This window comes from Myotis nattereri (genome assembly GCF_964212035.1).
Source record: "Myotis nattereri genome assembly, chromosome: 14".
Lineage (NCBI taxonomy): Eukaryota > Metazoa > Chordata > Mammalia > Chiroptera > Vespertilionidae > Myotis > Myotis nattereri.
In genome coordinates, this window is record NC_138089.1 from 41,043,131 (window position 1) to 41,062,771 (window position 19,641).

At 48.7% G+C, this 19,641-nt stretch overlaps 1 protein-coding gene across 1 annotated transcript in view; it reads left to right on the forward strand.

Moving 5' to 3' along the window:
* Positions 1–378: 378 nt before the first annotated feature.
* The window catches only part of KAT2B (lysine acetyltransferase 2B), a gene marked incomplete at its 5' end in the record, with an annotated part of 88,609 nt that continues 69,346 nt past the window's right edge, over positions 379–19,641 (forward strand). Inside the window, one exon of the mRNA XM_081106137.1 lies at positions 379–693. Within this exon, the coding sequence (XP_080962263.1) occupies positions 379–693 (315 nt within the window). The remainder of the gene's footprint in view (positions 694–19,641) is intronic.

The following is a 19,641-nucleotide window of genomic DNA, read 5'->3' on the forward strand; positions in this document are numbered from 1 at the left end:
CCGCATCCCCGAGAGGTTGGCCGCGCCCGCACGCACCCTCGTCCCGAGGAACATGTCCGCAGCCGGGGCGCAGAGCGGCGCCCCGGGGAGGGGAACCCGGGGAGGGCGTGTGCAGTGGCGGCGGCGGCCGCGGAGCCGCTAGTCCCCTCCCTCCTGGGGGAGCAGCTGCCGCCGCCGCCGCCACCAGCGCGGGCCGCGGCCGGAGCGAGCGGGGCGAGCGGCGCGCGGGGGAGGCGGGGGCGGGGAGGGGGGTGGGCGCAGGGGCGGGAGGGCGTGGGGGGAGGGTCTCGCTCTCCTTGAGACCAGAGCCCGAGAGGGAGACCCTGGCGGCGGCGGCGGCGCCTGACACTCGGCACCTCCTGCGGTGCTGCGGGCGGCATGTCCGAGGCTGGCGGGGCCGGGCCGGGCGGCGGCGGAGCCGGGGCAGGAGCCGGGGCAGGGGCCGGGGCCGGGCTCGGGGCGCTGCCCCCGCAGCCCCCCGCGCCGCCGCCGCTGCCGCCGCAGGGCTCCCCGTGCGCCGCCGCCGCTGGGGGCTCGGGCGCCTGCGGACCGGCGACGGCGGTGGCGGCGGCGGGCACGGCCGAAGGACCCGGAGGCGGCGGCTCGGCCCGAATCGCCTTGAAGAAGGCGCAGCTGCGCTCCGCTCCGCGGGCCAAGAAACTGGAGAAACTCGGCGTGTACTCCGCCTGCAAGGTACGCGCTCGCCGCTCCCGGCCGCCCGAGGGGCTCGGGCCCAGCCCGCGGGACCCCCGCCCCCTCCCTGCCCCGCGCGCCCCGCCTCCCGCCTCCCGCCTGGGGCCGCTGCACCGCGGAAGTGCTGTTGTCCTCCGCGCCCAATTAGCTTCTTCTCGGACACGGGTGCTGTTGAGTTGCAAGAAGGGGCGGCGGGGGTGGCGGGGGGACTCCCCAAGACGGAGAGCCTTGCATTCCGTCGCCTAGGAAGGAGTTGCCTCGGTGCCCGCGCTCCCGGGCTGCCCTGGGGCTTTGTTGCTCTGTAGGAGCTCGCCGCGGGCGCCTTCCCGAGAGGGGAACGGTGCTCACTGTGTGGCGCGCGCCCCCAGGGCCAAGGGAACATCTTTGGGGAGGAGGGATCTGAGCGCCCCTTCTTCGCTCGTCCTCTCCCCGTGTCCCCTTGGGAGGAGCTGGGGGAGGGAGGGAGGAAGGGTGGGATAGGCTCCCGGAACCCCCTGCGCCTTTTGGGAGATAGAAGGGGCGGAACGCGCCCAGAGGGAGGTGGGTATAGCCCGAGGCGAGGGTCCCGGAGCCCGAGGCGCTCTCCGTGGAGGGCGGAGGCGCTGCGGCGCGCGGTGACAGCCCCGTCATGATTGTCTTGTTACTTGTTTAGTTAAAACGCTGTCCCAGCTGCTCGGGGTGTAAACAGGATTTGGCAAGGTGACAGCCCAGCGCGGCGGGCGCTGCTGCTCCGTTCGAGGACACACGTTGCTTTCCGTCCCAGCTCTCGGCACCCCGGAGTCCCTCCGCTGCAGATCCAGATGTGGGCGTCGTGCTCCCGCGGCGGGAGGACGGCCCGAGGCCGCGGGGCAGCCTGGCCCGGCGCTGTCAGCAGCGGCTTTGTTTTGACAGGGTGACAGCTGAGGGGGGCGGGGACTTGGCCTTGTCAGCTCCTGCGGCCTGTGGCTGAGTCGGGGAAGAGCCACCGTCACACACCTCCCACGTCTTCTCTCGCTCGCTGCACACACAGGGTCAAGTTCCCAGATTCCAGATTCCCGTAGCCGAGCCGCCCTGGCCACTTCTGAATTTTGGTGCAAAGATGATTAATCCTGCGAGAACCTCTCTCCCGGGTCCATGCTGTTTTTAGTATTTTACAGGAGCTTCTCAACCACAGTGGAACGTCTGTGTACCTTTTCCCCACACCTTTCACATTCTCATGTATAGGTTGACCACTTTCTGTGTGCCCTGCACTGGGTCAATAAATGTTTGTTGAATGAATGTAAGATCCAGCTCAGTGCTTCTCAAACTTGAATGTGCCCAGGAGTCACCTGGGGAGCTGGTTAGAAGGTTGATTGTAAATCACTAGGTCTGGGGGAGAAGGGCTGAGATTTCTGACCAGCTCTCAGGTGATGTGATGCTAGTTTGTTGACCACACTCCAAGTAGCAAGACCCTAGTTCAGGCCTGGGTAATACTAGTATATTATTCATCCTTTTTGAATTCATCCAAGGAAACTGGAACTGTGATACAATAATGTCTCATGATTGGCATTTCTGAAGAAGGGATGCAAAAAAAAGTGGGGGGCGTGCTCCTAAGAAAGGTGAAGGGCCAGGAGTTGGTTATGAAGGACATTAGTCTAATCAAGAGCAAGGTCAAGAACAAGGTCAGTTACTTGGTGGACTTGGCTGTTTAGCAACCGGAGTGGGCTCATGTAGGAACTTTGTCGGCTCGTTGTGTCTGTCCTGGCTTCTTATTGGGTTCCCGTCATGAGCCTTCTCTCCCTGTTGCCTGCTATTGCGTTGGTATCTGAACACTTTCCTGACGTGTTGGTCCTATCTGAAGCTATGTATGAGCATATGTGCCCTTCAGATTTCCAAGAGTGAGATGTAGCATCTTTCCTAAGATTTGTGTGTTTCGTGTTCACATTAACAATCATATTTATAGGAAGGGAAAATCCTATCAATAAAGGCCTCTCTTCCTGCTCCTGGGAAGACTCTGAAAGCGTCCATTTGTATTTGCTCATTCATTCAGTAAATATTTACAGGGGTCTCAACTGGGTGGCCAGGCATTGTGCTAGATAGATGCCTGGCTGTGATACCCAGATTCTGTGTATGTGCCCATGTGTGCATGTGTCGGGGGCCTGGCGAAGTGGGCAGTGAACTCATTACAATGACATCACAAAACCAAACTGCTTTCTTAGAGTGATGCTGGGAGTCAGAGCAGGGCAGTTCTTGAGCTGGAGCAGCGTTGGGGTAGGAACGGCTTCCTGGAGGAAGTGTCAGTGGGGTGACATGAGGCTTCTGGTAGTGGAGAAACTGAAAGCAGTTGTAGGTTGGAACTGTGCCTGCAGGAGCTGGCGCTCCATTGGCTGGGGCCTCCAGATTGCGGGGTGTGTGTGTGGCCAAGAGGGCACTGGGGAATCCAGGAATCTTACCACCCCGGGAGTGACTTTATCTCAGATTTGCTTTTATTTATTTATTCATTTTAACTGCTTAACTGGGTGTGAGAGGATGCAAAGAGAGCAGAATTCGTGGTTTTTTCCCTCAGCATGTCTCTACATTTTGTATAAAGGCCAGATTTTACCCTACCTTTTGGTATTGACTAGCCCCTTGGAAGGTCAGAGAGGGTAGAGAGGTTAGGGAATGAGGAGGGACCTGGAAAGAGATGAGGTACTTTACTAAGGGCTATTGAAAGAAAAACAGGTCCCAGACCTCATAAAAGATCTGGCCTTTAAACTCCACAAGTGAAACAGAAAAAGAAGTGAGCTAATTGACAGCCAGGGTGGTGCGCCACACCCTGGGGAGAGGGGGAAAAAAAAAAAGAAAAGAAAAACTTGTTTTTCAGGATCCAGGGTAGAGTATTTTGAACTGTCTTCTGGCAAAGGTTGCTTCAGAGCCACTTGGCTGGCCTGTGACACAGCCAGAGTGATCATTAATAATGTAGATCTGTCCATGTGTTGCCTCTGCTTAGAACCCTTTAATTTCTCTGTATTGGAGTCCACAGGGCCCTGTAGGGCCTGGCCATTGCTATCTCTGGCCCCTTCTTAGGGTCATTCGAGCATGGTTTCCTTCTTGCTCAGGGCCTTTGCACATACTGTTCGCCAGGGCCAAAGGTCTTCCACATCACTTTTAAATGAACTCCCAACTTTTCTGGCAAATCTCAGGTTCCTTGCATTTCCTTTATCGCTTTGTCCTGCCGTCTCATTACATGTTTTCTGAACCCTTCTGTACTTGCTTTTACTTCCTGGTGCTTCTACCATGGATGTTAATTGTGATTAAATTATTTGATATGTTTGAATAGATTTTAAGTGAAGTCATTATTGACTGACTGAATGAGCTAGAGAAGAAAAAACTGGAGAAATTATTAACTGTTAGGGTAGCAGTAGTGAAATTTTAGCTTGACTGCTTTTTGACAATTGGGTAGAGGGAATGTTTCATGCAGTTCTAGGAAGCTCACAGATGTTCATAGGACGGAGCTTATGGTGTTATAAAAGAAACCCTAAGTGAAAGTATGAGCCCAAATACAAATCTCCTTGAGTTACAGTTGTAATTTATCTATGAAAGTGTATTGACCGATTCTTAATGAAATAGGCCATTTATACTTGAGGAGTGGCCGGACTACAGAGTTCAAAGTAATTGGAGTTCCAAATTTCAGGCTATCCAGCTGTGTGACCTTGGACAAGGACTTCACCTCAGCCTCCATTTCTTTGTCTGTAAAGTAGGAATAATAATGCCCCCTTATGGCTCAACAATGAGGATTTAAAATGGGCTAATATGTATGAGGCAACCAGCCAGCAGGGTGTCTGGCCCATGGTGAGCCCTTAAAGCTCGGAGTAGGGGATACATTTTTAACTCGGAAGTCAAGAAAAAGTTCAGCTCTGCCACTTGTGTGATCTTGGGCACAACTCAGTTTTTCTCTGAGCCTTGAATAGTTCATCTATAAAATGGGAACTTCCCTCTTGAAATGAAAAGAGAGAAGGTTCCCAAAGTTCCTGGGACCTGAAATTGCTGGGGTAACGCTGGCTGAGTTGAATTGTCTGGTGCTTTACTCATTGTCTCGGAATCAGTGGCCACAAAGCATTTATGGAAAATGCAGTGACTTCGTTTCTTGGCTGAGTGCCATACCTAGAGAGTCACACGGGCACAGGGCTATACAATTAGCCTTAATTTAAAAAATAATGGTTTATAGTCTAGATAGAACACTGACTATAATTTGCAGAGTGGGGGCAGCAGTGCCACGGGGAGAGAAGTGTCCTGTGTTGTCCTGGGCGGGGTGAATGGGGCACCTGAGCAAGCCTCTTGTAGCTGGGCGGGGGAGGGGGAGGCACCCCCCAGCACTTTGTATTTATTTGTCAGCCACTTTTTCAGAGAGCAAATTTCTTTTCCAGCTTGTCAACATCTAGAGCAGTGACTGTCCCCCAGGAGCTGTTCTATCCCCCCAGGGATATTGGGAGACATTTTTGGCCACTGTAATGGGGGGGAGGGGAGTGCTTCTGGCAACTAGTGATTCTAAACATCCCATGATGCACAGGGCAGCCCTCCACAACAAAGAATTGTCTGGCCCCAGATGACAGGAGCACCAGAGTTGAGAAAGCGGCTGTAGAGGAACACTGTGTTGTCCCATAGTACCATAAATACATGGGCAGCATCGAAAAATCAATGCTCCTAATGTTAACTTGAATCACACTCAAAATCTGAAACCTCTCACTTTGTGAATCATGGGCACACTTTTCAACGGCTTTATTGCGGTATATGTTATAGGCCATAAAACTCACACCCTTAAGTGTGCAGTCAGTTGCTTTTGAGTAAATGCATGCAGTTGTGCATCCCTCACTGCAGTCCAGTAATAACTCTTCCATCTCCTGCCGTGAGTTTGTTTTTTTAAGGAGGTATTTATATCCATTGATTGTGGGTTTGCAAACACAAACAATTAAAAGTATCTCTTTGGATCAGAGAACTTGTATGCATATATGCATAACCCGTGGACACAGACTATAGGGTGGTGACGGCCTGGGGCCCGGCAGTGGGGGCAGGAGAGGAGGGGTCAATGGGGGGGGGAGGGGAGGGGACATATGTAATACTTGCAACGATGAAGATTTAATTTAAAAAAATAAATCTCTTCCGAGATTCTTTAGATCTGTAGTATTGCTACAGCAAAGCACAAAACACGGAGGGGGTAAAGAAAATGTTTTGGTTTTTTTTTTGAAGTCAGTCTTTAGCCACATAAGTCTATAGCACACAGTTATTTCATGTGCGGTGACTTCTCTAAAAGGCGGTATCGTGGAGCCAACACACAGAGGAAAAATGTTTCCTTTGGCAGGCACAGTACAAAAAGTCTGAGAGAAAGAGGACCAAGTTTAATTCTGTTTGCTCATAAACTTCCAGGGAAGATGGAAATTCAAGCCTGCAAAGCCTTCAGATGGCAATTTGCAGTTTTATGTAACCAAGAAAGTAGTTTATAGGGCAAAACAGCCCAAAATCTGCTGAGGACTGTTTTGTTTTAGGAAGCATATGCTTCCAAATAACATTTTGTGATGTGGCGCTGGTGGGGTTTTTTGTGTGTGTGTGTGTGTGTGTGTGTTGTTCGTTTCTTGTTAATTTTTTTTTTTTTTTTACTCCTAAGAAATCTAGTTACCTGTCCGCCAGGGCAGGATTTTCTCCTGTGTCTCTCAGGTAAATCCACAGCGTTAGACCCACCCTAGGGAGTCTTGAGGATAAAATGTAGTTACATGGGAGGTACCTTGAAACAATCAGAACATCTGCTTCTCAGATGAAAGATCTGGATCCTCAATACAGTGCCCATGAAACACGCATTCCCAAGGCTCAGTGGCTTCTGATTTAGCTCATTTGTCTCTAAGTGAGAGAAAGGTTGCTCTTTAGGAACAGTGCTCAGTGGTCTTGTACTCTTAATGGTTTCCTACTCCTGATGGGTTTCAAACCCGCAGGCACCTGTGGTGGCAGAATAGCAGGCGCTGACGACCCTGCTACTTGGTGAAAACCTGGAGCCTCTGCCATTCTCTCTCTCTGCATGCCGAGCGCCCTTGGGCACCCACTTGCTGCCTTGTGTTTCAGCTTCCTCTTGGGTGACGCGGGAGTCCAGGTGCCACCTCCTCGACTTCTTGTGAAGACGAATCATTTAGCAGATGTGAAAGTGCTCTTGGAACAGAGGCTTTTCACAGACCGTCTCTTTTATTTCAGTTTTAAAAACTTTCCATTGGTCTCAGCTGTTCGCGTTTTGCCAGAGTGTAGGCCTCATGTCACTTGATTCTCCTCCCTGGGGTTAAGAGCAAGGTAAGGAAGGTCACCTGACTAGCAGGGACCGGAGACCTGCAGAGGCTTAGCAACTTTCTCAAGCTGCGGTGGTTGCCCAGGGAAGAGCTGGCCCACGGGGGGCTCTCTTTCCAGTGCACCATCCTGTGTTCTCTTCCCAAACTTCCTCATGGGGTTTGGATCAAAGAACGCGTAGGGTGTATGCATAACCCACGGAGGGGCTGCCGTTCCTCCAAATGGTCTTCAGAGAGGATTTCATTTGTTCTTTCTCCTGCTCTCACTTGATGTTTATTGTCCCCCTATTGAGAGGGACGTTCAAAGGCTTTTCTAGTTTGTGGAAGCCATAAAGCAAAATAAGCTTCTTTATTACTGGCCCAGGGCAGACGGACAGACTCATGCCCTTGATTGTTTTAAAGCTGGCCATCGAGAATGGCCCAGTAGAATTTCCTGCAGGAAGGAAGGAAGATGAAAGAGATCCCCACTCAGGTTGTAGAAGGTGCCAGAAATACCAGAGAGGTAAGGAAACGCCTGTTGGGATTTTTTTGAAGTCAGCTCTTCCTAAGACTGCCCTTTTTAACTTTTAATCTTACTATCAGACAGTAAGGTGGTGAATTTTTACATGCGCATGCATCCATGCCACTGCCCCCTGGAAAAAGCTACGGAGCGTTCCTAGCACCTCAGAGGGTTCCTTTGTGCCCCCTCCCCATCCCTGGGAACCCCTATTCTGATGTCATTACCAGAGAGTAGTCTTGACTTTCTTAAACGCCCTATACCTGGAATCACACGGTATGAACTCTTTTGTATCTGGCTTCTGTCACTCCACTTGATCATGTCTGTGAGCTGCAGCTGTGTTGTGGCATCCAGCAGTAGTGTGTAAAGACACATTTTAAAAATGGAAAAACAAGTTCAAAGTGGTCAGCCATTTTCAGGATGGAAGCCTTCCCCTGCCCCAGGATGGAAAGCATTGGATAGGGACAACTTGATAAGATGAATTTTAATGAGGCCTTTGAAAGAAAAGATGGGAATTTGAAATTCAGAGACACTGGGAAGAACCCACGAGGCCAGGACAAGAAATCAGGGAGGTGTCTCTGGCCAAGCAGGAGGAGCGGCAGAATGTGGGGAAGGTGGGTGCAGGGGGCCTGTGATGACACAGCCGGTGGCGTGCTCAGACTGCAGAGTTCTTGTCCCCTGGTGTCTGTACCCGTGAGTCCTTGCTGGTAAATATCCATGTGAAGTTCCGCTGTCACCATCCTGACTCTGGAAGGTGACTGTAGTTATCCATGGTGTCTTGCAGGGCTGGCAGAACCACACATGTTGGGACCTGGGCCAGCGTTTCTGGAAGACTGGGCAGAACCTAGTATATAAAACTCTAGTGGCCATGAATACCTCTGTGATAGTGACAGTGTATCCGAGAAAACTTGTATTAAAATATGAGATAAACTTCTTAGTTAGTGGAATCATATGGACCATCCACTGATCAATGTTGCCATAATCGATAGATTTAACACGGTTGAATTTTCATCTTTTTTACTTGTGTGTGCACGTACACAGGGGCATTATACCCATTGCCATTTATTTGTTCATTTGACATGTATTTCCATGGGCTGCTTCAGAAGATTTCTGCTCAGGTAGCTCCTGTCCAAACTCCTTATGACAGTTCATCACCTAGTGGTAATTGAAATGGAATTGAATCCTTCGCAACATTGAATTGCTTTCATCTCTGGCATGTAATTGTGCATGCTGGTACCCCCTGTGCCGCACACTTTTCTTCTCCAGGTATTCACATGGCTTGTAGTCAAATCTCATTTCAGTCTGTTCTCAAGGGCCAGTTTCTCAGAGAAGCCTTCCTGACTAGCCCATCCCCTGCCCTGGATCTAAAATAGCATCTCATCTCTATAATCTTATCTTGTTTTGTTTTCCTTTACTGCATTTACCAATCCTTGGAAATCACACGTGCATTTTATTTTATTTTTTTAATTAATTTCCTCTAATTTCTACATCGTTCCAATTTTAGTATATGTGCTGCTAAAGCAAGCCCTCACATGTACATTTTAAATCATTTCCTGTCTGTTTTCTTTTATGGCCATAGAAGCTCCATGAAGCAGGGACTTTGGCTCACTCCGTATCCCAGGTCCATGGACCGAGCCTTATCCATAGTAGATGCTCAGTATTTACTAAATGGATGTGTCATTTCACACTCACAGTGAATTTCATATTCACCTGTGAGATTGGAGGGAGGAAAATCTTGTCTTAAAGAGGATTTTCAGAGAGGTTGAGTAACTTGTCCAAGGCTGTGTGGTCAGAAGCAGGGTAGCCCTGAGTAGCTGAGTGGGGTTCCCATGAACTCCCGTGGGCCTGATGACAGGCAGTGCTTTGTCTAATGGCTTGGACTTCTGCTGTAAGGTGGAGCAAGGTGACGTCACACCCACTTTGAATCCTTGTCTGAGCAAATGAGGCGACCTTCTCTGACCACCATTTCCTCTTCCTCAAATGAGAATTAAATCCTCACAAGGAAATCCATGAGTATTGTGAGACCAGCGAGTTAAAACCTGTGAAGTTAAAACTTACGCTGTATTCTAAAAGTCCACCTTATGGTAGTGAACTAGAAAAAAAATACCAATTGCCTATCCAGTCATGTTTTCTAACTATATTTCTTGTTGCTTTGCTGCCTGCTTTAACTAAAGGCTTTCTTTAATTGTTTCTTCTGTTTGCATTCAGAGGCCCAGACACAGGGCTTACTATTTTAATCAGGAGATGAATGCATATACTTTGGGGAAAAAAGTGTGAATAATATCTCTAATGATCCACTTGGTATAACACACCACCTAACCTTAGGAGAAAGCTTTGAGTAATCCCTTAAGTGACCTCAGGGGAAGACGCGAGGATGCTTCCATTAATCCCACACCATCCTGATCAGTCCCCATTCACTGCGTGCTCAGCCTGTGCAGCCTTCTGTGAGGCTTCTGCGGTATGCAGGAGATTCCAGAAGTACAGCACGGAGACCTGAGTAATATCATGGTGCCTGATGGTGGCAGCTCTAATTTGCATCGGCCCTAACAAGCTGGTGTTGAAACTGAATGGCCGGATGCCAAGGAAGCTAAGGTCAGCATACTTTGAAATAGCAAAGTGAGTCATGTAACTCAGGATTTGCACATACCCACAGGGCTACCTGACTCACCCCCACCTCCAAGGGATCACGTTCATGAGTATTGGTTAGGTACCTGTGCCCAGCTCTGTCCTAGGTGTGTGGTGAGTGACAAAAGGAAGGGAAAGTCACTAGGGGCCCCTCATTTGCTGGGGAGACAGATACAGAAAGAAAGAAAAACATGAAGTGAATGATCAAGCATGAAGTCAATGGAGAGAGAAGCCATCATGAGCTTGGGGCAGGTGGAAGTGTCGGGGAGAGGCCCAGGCCAGGGCGAGTGAACAGTACAAAAACGAAGAAGCAAAAACAGAAGTAAGACCTCAGAATGGTTGAGATGCAGGCCTGGGTGACAGACGGCCTGGGTGTGAATCCTGGTGTGGGACCCCGGGGGAGATGACTGACCCTTGGCCAGCCTCAGATCGCAAAGCTGCAAAATGGAGATGGTGACAGTTGTCAACTTTTCCCATTCATTCGACAAACTGTTATGTAATGTGCCAGGCGTTGATGTAGATGCGGGGGATACAGTGACAGATGGGTCCTTACTCTTGCAGAGCTTGCTTTCTGGGAGCAGAAGCAGACAGTAAATAAGAAAATAACAGAAAGTGGTAAGTGCCACCCACAGGATGGAAACAGAGAAGTAAATGAGAGTGCTTTCGGAGGAGTGCCAGAAAGCTCCCTCTGCGGAGGGGACAGGGCCTGGGGCCTGCATGAAGCTCAGAGGGAGGGTGCCAGGTGGGGCGTGCAAAGACTCAGGGTCAGAAAGGGCTTGGTATGTTCAAGAGCTGCCCGGCAACCATGGTGGCTAGATGGGTCGGGGAGCGGGGTGGGAGGGCAAGTGTAGGAGAAGAGTTGGAAGAGGTCAATGGGGGCCAGGTTGCCAAAGTGTAATTTTTAACACTGTGAAGTAATCTGACCTTTAATTCTGATCCATTTTGACAAATGCATAGCAAGACAAAAAAATATTTTCATTGCCCTAGAAAGTTCCTTCCTGCTCCTTGCCATTCAAATCCCTCTCTCCCAGAGGCAGCCACTGGGCTAATTTGTGTCACCCTAAGTTAGTTTTGATATTCTATAATTTCATATAAATGATATCACATGGTACGTTATTTTCTTCTTCACTCAGCATAGTGTTTTTGAGATTCATCCATGCTGTCGCATGTACTTAATTTTTAAAATTTTTGTTGCTCAGGAGTATTTCACTGTATGGATGTACCACAGTTAGTTTATCCATTCACCTGTTAGGGACATCCGGGCTGTTTCCAATGGATTCAGATTAAATCTGCATTTTTAAAGCATCCCCGTTAGCTGCTTTGGGAAGAATAAAGTATACAAGAGAAAGAGTGGAAGCAGGCCAGTTGGAGTTATGGCAGTCTGGGTATACATGGATAATGGTGCTTGGCTGAGGGTGGCAGGAGTGGAGGGGTGAGAAGCACACAATTTGGGCCTATATTGTAAGTGTAGTGGCAACGGGCAGTTAGAGGATGACGTGTGAATAGAAGACAGACATGAACAAATGTCTAAGTTGCTGGCCTGAGCAACAGAAAGGATGATAGTTCCATTTACCAAGATGAGCAAGACCACGGGGGAAGCAAGTTTGAGGTGGGTGGGGATCAAGAGTTCTATTTGGGATGTGTTAAATTAGGTAGGTCTCTTAGTAGTCAGCTGTTGTTTTGACGATAAAATGAGATTATTTAGCAGTTTGGTATAGTATCTAGAACATTCTAAATGCTCAAGACATGGTAGCTATTACTACAGTTAAAAGCAGTGCTAAAAAAAAGCAGTGCTAAATCATAATTATTGAGCTTACAAAAGAGACTAGCCAAGCTAAAGAAAAATGGGGGAAAAAATGAGTAAATAGGAATAGTGAGACATAAGATCCACTAGGTAAGGAAGAAATAAATCAACTGATAGAAGGTTTTGAATTTTAGGTAGAAAATTTTGAACCGAATCCACTTGAGAATAACGTGTCTTTGCACTTTAAGAAGGAGGAGGCACAAGATATTTAGAGTGCCAGTGAGGAGTTCTAGGTTTTGGCTCCTTGCTCCTTTGCCAGCTGGGTGAACTCAGGCAAGCCACACCCCTTCTCCAAGCATTGAATTACTTGTCCTATGGGCTTGCGGGGAGGAGAAAATAAGATGATGCAGGCTGAAATTTCCTTGGAAAGTATCAAACAGAAATGCACAACATTCTTAAATGCTCCCCCCCCCCCCCCCCCCCCCACCAAGCTGAGTGATGTGTTAGACTAGTGATGGCGAACCTTTTGAGCTCGGCATGTCAGCATTTTGAAAAACCCTAACTTAACTCTGGTGCCGTGTCACATATAGAAATTTTTTGATATTTGCAACCATAGTAAAACAAAGATTTATATTTTTGATATTTTATATATTTAAATGCCATTTAACAAAGAAAAATCAACCAAAAAAATGAGTTCGTGTGTCACCTCTGACACGCGTGTCATAGGTTCGCCATCACTGTGTTAGACAGTGGGTGCTAGAAGGAGGGCTGGGCGTGGCAATGCATTGCCAGTGGGGAGGAAGCTGTGCCTTTAAAGGGGCGATTAGGGCCTAACCTGGGTCCCTGTGCGAATGGAGAAGGTATCTATCTGGGAGAGACTCTGAAAGAAGAATCAGGATGAAGGTACTGAATGCAGATGAGTTGGGCCTCAGGAGCTGGGAGAACAGTGATGCCAGTAAAAAGAACAAGATAGTTGCAAAGGAGGTGGTTGGGGTTGAGGGCAGGCCTCAGTGTAAAACTTCCTGGGCACACATGCCAGAGGCAGGCAGTTGGGAATGTGGACTGGAGGGTCTGTTTTTCAGGTTGGACTGGTTATGTGTAGTTGCGAGTCATCAGCCCAGATAATGACTGATACCATGAGATAGATGGTGAGCTGCCCAAGGAAGCAACATATATGGTGTTGTTTATTTTGCTCATCCCGGGTGACTTGGTGCCAAAACAGCAGGCTGACGAGTGAAAAATCCTGTTGGTCAGCTGGTTGTCTGGGCTGCTCGGTGCCAGCCAAATAGTTTGACAAATCTTTCCAGTGTGCCAGACTGAGCTGACTGCTTTGGCAAGTTCACCGATAAAGTCTTGAGATTAGATGTGCGTGTGTGTTTAAAGAGATTCCAGGAATTCTTTTTTTATTGTTGTTGATAATTCTCATCCAACGACATTTTTTCCATTGACTTTTAGAGAGAGTGGAAGGAAGGGAGGGAGAAAGAGAGAAACCTTAATGTGAGAGACACATCGATTGGTTGCCTTCCACTTGTGCCCCAACCAGGGCTGGGGTTTGAACCTGCAACCCAGATACATGCCCTTGACTGGAAATTGAACCTGCAACCCTTGGATGAGAGGGCCGATGCTCTAACCAGGGAGAAACACCACCAGGGCCCAGGAATTGCCTTGGATTTAGAGTTCTGGGTCATTAGTTTCTTGGCCCTGCTGTCACTCAGGGCCTTCTCAGGCTCTTTCAGAGTTGGTGCATGTTTGGGTTTGGTCCTGGAGAGGTGACTCAGATATAATGAAGGGTCTGGCCCACCCCTAGGACATTTAGTAGCACTGGAGTCATTCTAGCACCTTCTAGATAATGCCTGAGGGCCCTGGGTCATTGATTCAGTCTGACCTGATTATACTATACTAGGGGCCTGGTGCACGAAATTCGTGCACTGGGTGTGTGTGTGTGTGTGTGTGTGTGTGTGTGTGTGGAGTGTCCCTCAGCCCAGCCTGCCCCCTCTCACATACTGGGAGCCCTCAGGCGTTGACTCCCATTACCCTCCAATCACAGGATCGGCCCCTTGCCCAGGCCTGACGCCTCTGACAGAGGCGTCAGGCCTGGGCAGGGGACCCTCATTTTCCCCATCACTGGTTCTGCCCCCAGCCCAGGCCTGATGCCTCTGGCCCAGGCGTCAGGCCTGGGCATGGGACCCCCAGGCCCCTCCGATTGCTGGCTCTGCCCCTTGCCCAGGCCTGATGCCTCGGCCAGAGGCGTAGACCCCCATCACCCTCCGATCGCCTGATCGGCCCCTTGACCAGGCCTGACGCCTCCGCCAGAGGTGTCAGTCTTGGACAGGGGACCCCCATCTCCCCCCCGATCACTGGCTCTGACCCCCGCCCAGGCCTGAGGCCTCTGGCCCAGGAATCATGCCTGGGCAGGGGACCCCCATCTCCCTCTGATCGCTTGCTCCACCCCCCGCCCAAGCCTGACACCTCTGACCCAAGCTTCAGGCCTGGGCAAGGGGACCATCATATCCCCCCAATCCCCGGCTCCGCGCCCCCCCCCCCCAGCTCCCCGCGGTTGCAGGCTCCGCCCCTGCCCAGGCCTAACGCCTCTGGCCTAGGTGTCCGGCCCGGGCAGCAGGACCCACAGCTGCAGCGGCCCTGCGATCGTGGGCTCTGCTTTAGGCCCAGGCAAGGGACCCCTAGCTCCTGGGGCTGCCAGCTTCGACCATGCCCAGCTCCCATCGCTGGCTCCACCCCTACTTCCTGCTATCACTGGCCAGGGCGGCAAAGGCACCTGATTCTCCAATCATGGCTGGGGGGCAGGGCTAAGGCGGCCCCAGGGCCGCCTTTGCCCTGCCCCCCAGCTCTTAGCTCCCCCCTGGGTTTCCGATTACTGTCAGTGGCAGAGGGCTTCTTCCTGCTTTCCCTTTCGCCTCCCTGCATTGTGCCTACATATGCAAATTAACCGCCATCTTGTTGGCACTTAACTGCCAATCTTAGTTGGCAGTTAATTTGCATATAGCCCTGATTAGCCAATGAAAAGGGTAGCGCCGTATGCCAATTCCTATTTTTCTCTTTTATTAGTGTAGATAATGAAAGGCTAATATGCAAATCGACTGAATGGTGGAACGACCGGTCGCTATGATGCGCTCTGACCACCAGGAGGAAGATGCTCAACACAGGAGCTGCCTCCTGGTGGTCAGTGTGCTCCCACAGGGGGAGTGCTGCTTATCATGGCTGGTGAGCTCAGGGGTAGGGCTCCTGGACTGCAAGAGGGCGCAGGCCAGGCTGAGGGACCCCCCTCCCCTCCCAGTGCACGAATTTTGTGCACCGGTCCTCTAGTTTAGCATAAAAAGGACAGCTCCTTATTCACCTCCAGCTTAGGCATTAGGACTTCCTCCAAGCAGGGCTGTCCCCATGGTTTTCTGTTGCTTTGATGTTGGACTAATCTTAGCATGGGGAAGCTCTCAAATGGGGTGTTTTACCCAGTTTGTTTTGCCCCAGGTCATTTCTTCACCTCCATTCTCTTTCTTTATCCTTGACCACTCTGTTCAATTATTTTTGTTTCTTGTGGCTTTCCAGACCCAAATGGCACTTGTAATTAAGCTATTCAGAGACGTCTCTGCTACTGAATTAGAAAAGGGTGATCTTTTCTTCCCTTGGAGTCTGTTTTCACTTTCAATTCCAGGCATATCTGATCTCCCGAGGTCAGACCTCCTCCCCCACTCCCACTTTCTTCTTTTCACTTGTGCCAAAAGTCCCCGGATTTCTAAAACCCCAGTTTCAAATCGTAGTTTGATGGTGCCTGCTGGCCTTACATGTACAACTGGGTGACCTGGAAGGATTGTCACCCAGTGGAGAAGGAAATGGGGTTTATGTCCTGGAAAGGATGACTTGGTCCTTTCAATGGAAGGATAATGTGGGGAGAGGGCAGCAGTATTGATACTCACACCCACCAGACCATTTTCTTCCCCTTCACATCTTTGCTCCTCACAGTGTTTCAGAATCTCAGGCCCCACCCTGAACCGGCTGAACCTGAATCTGCATTTCCACAAGATTTCCTAGGGCATTCCTGAGTGGGTTCAAGTTCGAGAAGCAGGGTTGCAAATCTCAAGAGCCTTACTCACACTGCTTCCAAAGCAGTTCACTTGCAAAGAGAAAATTTATTGCAATCACAACTGCATAGGACAGACTCCAGGTGGTGGTGTGCTTTTAACATAGGATTAAAAGATTTTTATAATATATGCACTCCACTAAGAGGAAAATTCAGGCAACTCCACTAAGAGGAAAATCCAGGTGGTAGCATGTGAAAATGTAAACCCTCTTACCCCAGTCCTCTCCATCCCAGTCTCACTCCTCACCCCCTTTTAATCATTTCCCGAAATTATTAGTCTCCCCTCCCTCACCCTGAGCTGTAGCTTATATTTTACACTGCAATTCAAGGAGGGGAACTCAGGTCACTGTACAGAAATCCACGTTAGATTCCAACTGAGCTCGAGTGAATTTGCGAACATGCCAGAAAGTTGGATGTCAGCAAGTCAAAGATGTTGAGGGAGGGCGCCCAAAAGGAACACCAGCCACACGGCCTTATTCTTAGCGAGTTTTAATTGTTTCAGACTCTCCACTAATTTTAAAAACAGGGCAACCTACTTTATGACTCACTTATGCCTCTTATTTGCTATTTCTCTCTGGCCCAGGTAAATTTTGACAGCGGAGGTATGGCCACCTAGACACTGGAACTTATGATACGTTTTTAGATCAGAAAAGGACAGACAGGATCCCTACGAGCTGGTCTTTTTTTCTTTTCCTTTTCAAATGTGATTAATTAAGCTCAATTTGTGAGGAGAAATTAACCCTTAATTTTGGGATGCACTTTGGGACCACTTGGCAGAAGATCCATATTTGAAGTGCTGATACAGTTGCTTGCCATTCTTGCCTTTTCATTTTTTTTTTTTATTGCATTTTACAGAGGGGAAGGGAGAGGGATAGAGAGTTAGAAACATCAATGAGAGAGAGACATACTGATCAGCTGACTCCTGCATGCACCCTACTGGGGATCGAGCCTGCAACCAAATGGGGTGTTTTACCCAGTTTGTTTTGCCCCAGGCCATTTCTTCACCTCCATTCTCCTTCTGTACCCTTGACCAGAACCAAACCTGGGACTCTTTAGTCCTCAGGCTGACACTCTCTCCACTGAGCCAAACCGTTAGGGAAATTCTTGCTTTTTTATTTATTTATTTTTTAAAATATATTTTTATTGATTTCAGAAAGGAAGGGAGAGAGAGTTAGAAATAACAATGGTGAGAGAGAAGCATTGATATTTGAATGTGCAGGCTGCCTCCTGCACATTCCCCACTGGGGTTTGAACCCGAAACCCAGGCATGTGCCCTGACCATGCCCAAACCATGATCTCCTGGTTCATAGGTCGATGCTCAACCACTGAGCCATGCTGGCTGGGCAGTTCTTGCCTTGTTAAAGGACAGCTTCACTAAGGTATAATTTCTATGCCATAAAATTCTCCGATTTTAAGTGTACAGTTAAGTGGTTTTTAGGAAATTGACTAAGTTGTATAATTATGATAATCCAGCTTTGGAAAGTTTCTGTCACCCCCAAAATGTGTTTGCGTTCATTCGTGGTCAACCCCATTTGTGGCCCAGCTCCAGTCTGCTAATCTACTTTCTATCTCTATAAATTGACCTTTTCTGGACAATCATATGAATGGAGTTGTACAGTATGTGGTCTTTTGTGACTGGCTTCTTACACTTAGCATAATGTTTTTTATTTTATTTTTATTTTACTTTTTAAATTTTTTTTTTTTATTGCTTAAAGTATTACATATGTGTTCTTTTTTTTCCCCTCGCCCTTGACAATCCCCTGGCCTCCCCTACCCTCGCATAATGTTTTCTGAGATTCATCCACGTTGTAGCACGTATCAGCATTTCATTCTTTTTTTATTGCCAAGTGATATTCCAATATGTGGATATGCTGCATTTTGTTTATGCATTCACCCGTTGATGGACAATCAGGTTGTTTCCACTAACTCTCTGCTCCAGGTTGGACACGATGTGTATTTTACAACTCAAATAAAATGTATTTTATTTTAAAAATATATTTTATTGATTTTTTACAGAGAGGAAGGGAGAGAGATAGTTAGAAACATCGATGAGAGAGAAACATCGATCAGCTGCCTCCTGCACATTTCCCACTGGGGATGTGCCCGCAACCCAGGTACATGCCCTTGACCGGAATCGAACCTGGGACCCTTCAGCCCGCAGGCCGACGCTCTATCCACTGAGCCAAACCGGTTTCAGCTCAAATAAAATGTATTTTAATGTTAAATGTAAATTTACCACATGACCTGGCAAACCCACTCCTAGTTTCTAACCCAAGAGAAATGAAAACATGCATCCACACAGTGGTTACACACAGATGTCCCCAGCAACATCATTCATCAGTGTGAAGTTGTATCTCACTGTTGTTTTGGTCCCTGACTTTTAAGCATTCTGCCATTGTCTGGCCTGGAGCAGAGAGGTAGTAAAATGGAGTGAGGACCATACACCACCCCAGGTCCAGTTATCTGCCTGCACTCAGTGCTTCTGCAGGGTGCACTGAATAAGCTCAGGCACATCTCTTATATCCTCAGAATCTTAGGTCTTCTGAATGATGGGAATAATTAATACCTTCCTCACACAAATATTCAAGCGCATTTCTCATTTTAGGTGCTTACTAAATGTTGAACTCACAGTTCTACTCCATAAATTTCCTGTTGGTGTATTCTTGCTGTGAGACATCCCTGTCACCGACTTAAGTATTCCAGTAAATAATGACTTCCCAGTATGTGAAGCATGACAGAATCTTACTAGACAGCTTGGCTGTCTTTCTTTTGTTCTGGATGTTACCCAAATATCTTCACACCCATCTTACTCATTCACACCGAGTGAACTGCAGGCGCCCTGCTCCCCTGTCTGTCATCTGGGTCACGATCACTTGTTTATCCAGTTTAGCTGCCTTCTCACCATCCATCCTGGCTTCTGCCTGCTATGACAGCGTCTGTTGCATTCTCTGGACCCCTCACCCTGGATCCCGTGGTGGCATAAACATTTTAATCCTGGCCCCCTCGAAAGCAGTGCGGTGGCTTTTTCTTGTGTGGTTCTGCCACGTGTACAGGGACTTGCTCTGGGGGTAGGTGAAGTCATCAGGGCAGCCTTCCCCTCCTTGTGCCCGGGGTGCTAGCTGCTGCAGTAATTGGCTTGGCAGCATACTCCCTAAAAGGCCGTCCTTCAGCTGGTACTTTATTACACAGCAAGGCCATTCCCCTTGGGAGTTCATTGAGACAGCAGCTGTCTTGCCTCATTAAGGAGAGACATGGGAAAGGTGTTTTGAAGGGAGACCTCTTATCTCAAAGAACAGTGGCCAGGCCTGAACATATGGACAGGAGATAGGAAGGCCAAGGCCAAGGGCATGGTGGCAGCAACATGGAACATCTGGTGGGAAATGCTTCGCTGGCAGTTAAAGGATAACGTTCGAATGCTTTCTAAAGGACTAAGTGTGTCCTCTTTAGTAAATTGGGCAATAAGTCCCACATGCATTAAAAATGTTGTGCACCTGGGTTTTGAAGTGTTGCATGACATATGTACACTTGTAGGAAGTACTTTTCATATCCTACCCAAAAACATTCTTAAACAAGTGAGCAAAGCCCCAGGGACTTTCAACTATCTCAGTGGGGAATATCTTTAACCACTTAGAACCACTTAAGAACTGTTGGGACTGTTTTATATCTAAGTTGTTGGGGTCCCTAGCGAAGACTTGGGTTTGGGGCGTGGATTCCTTCTAAACTCTAG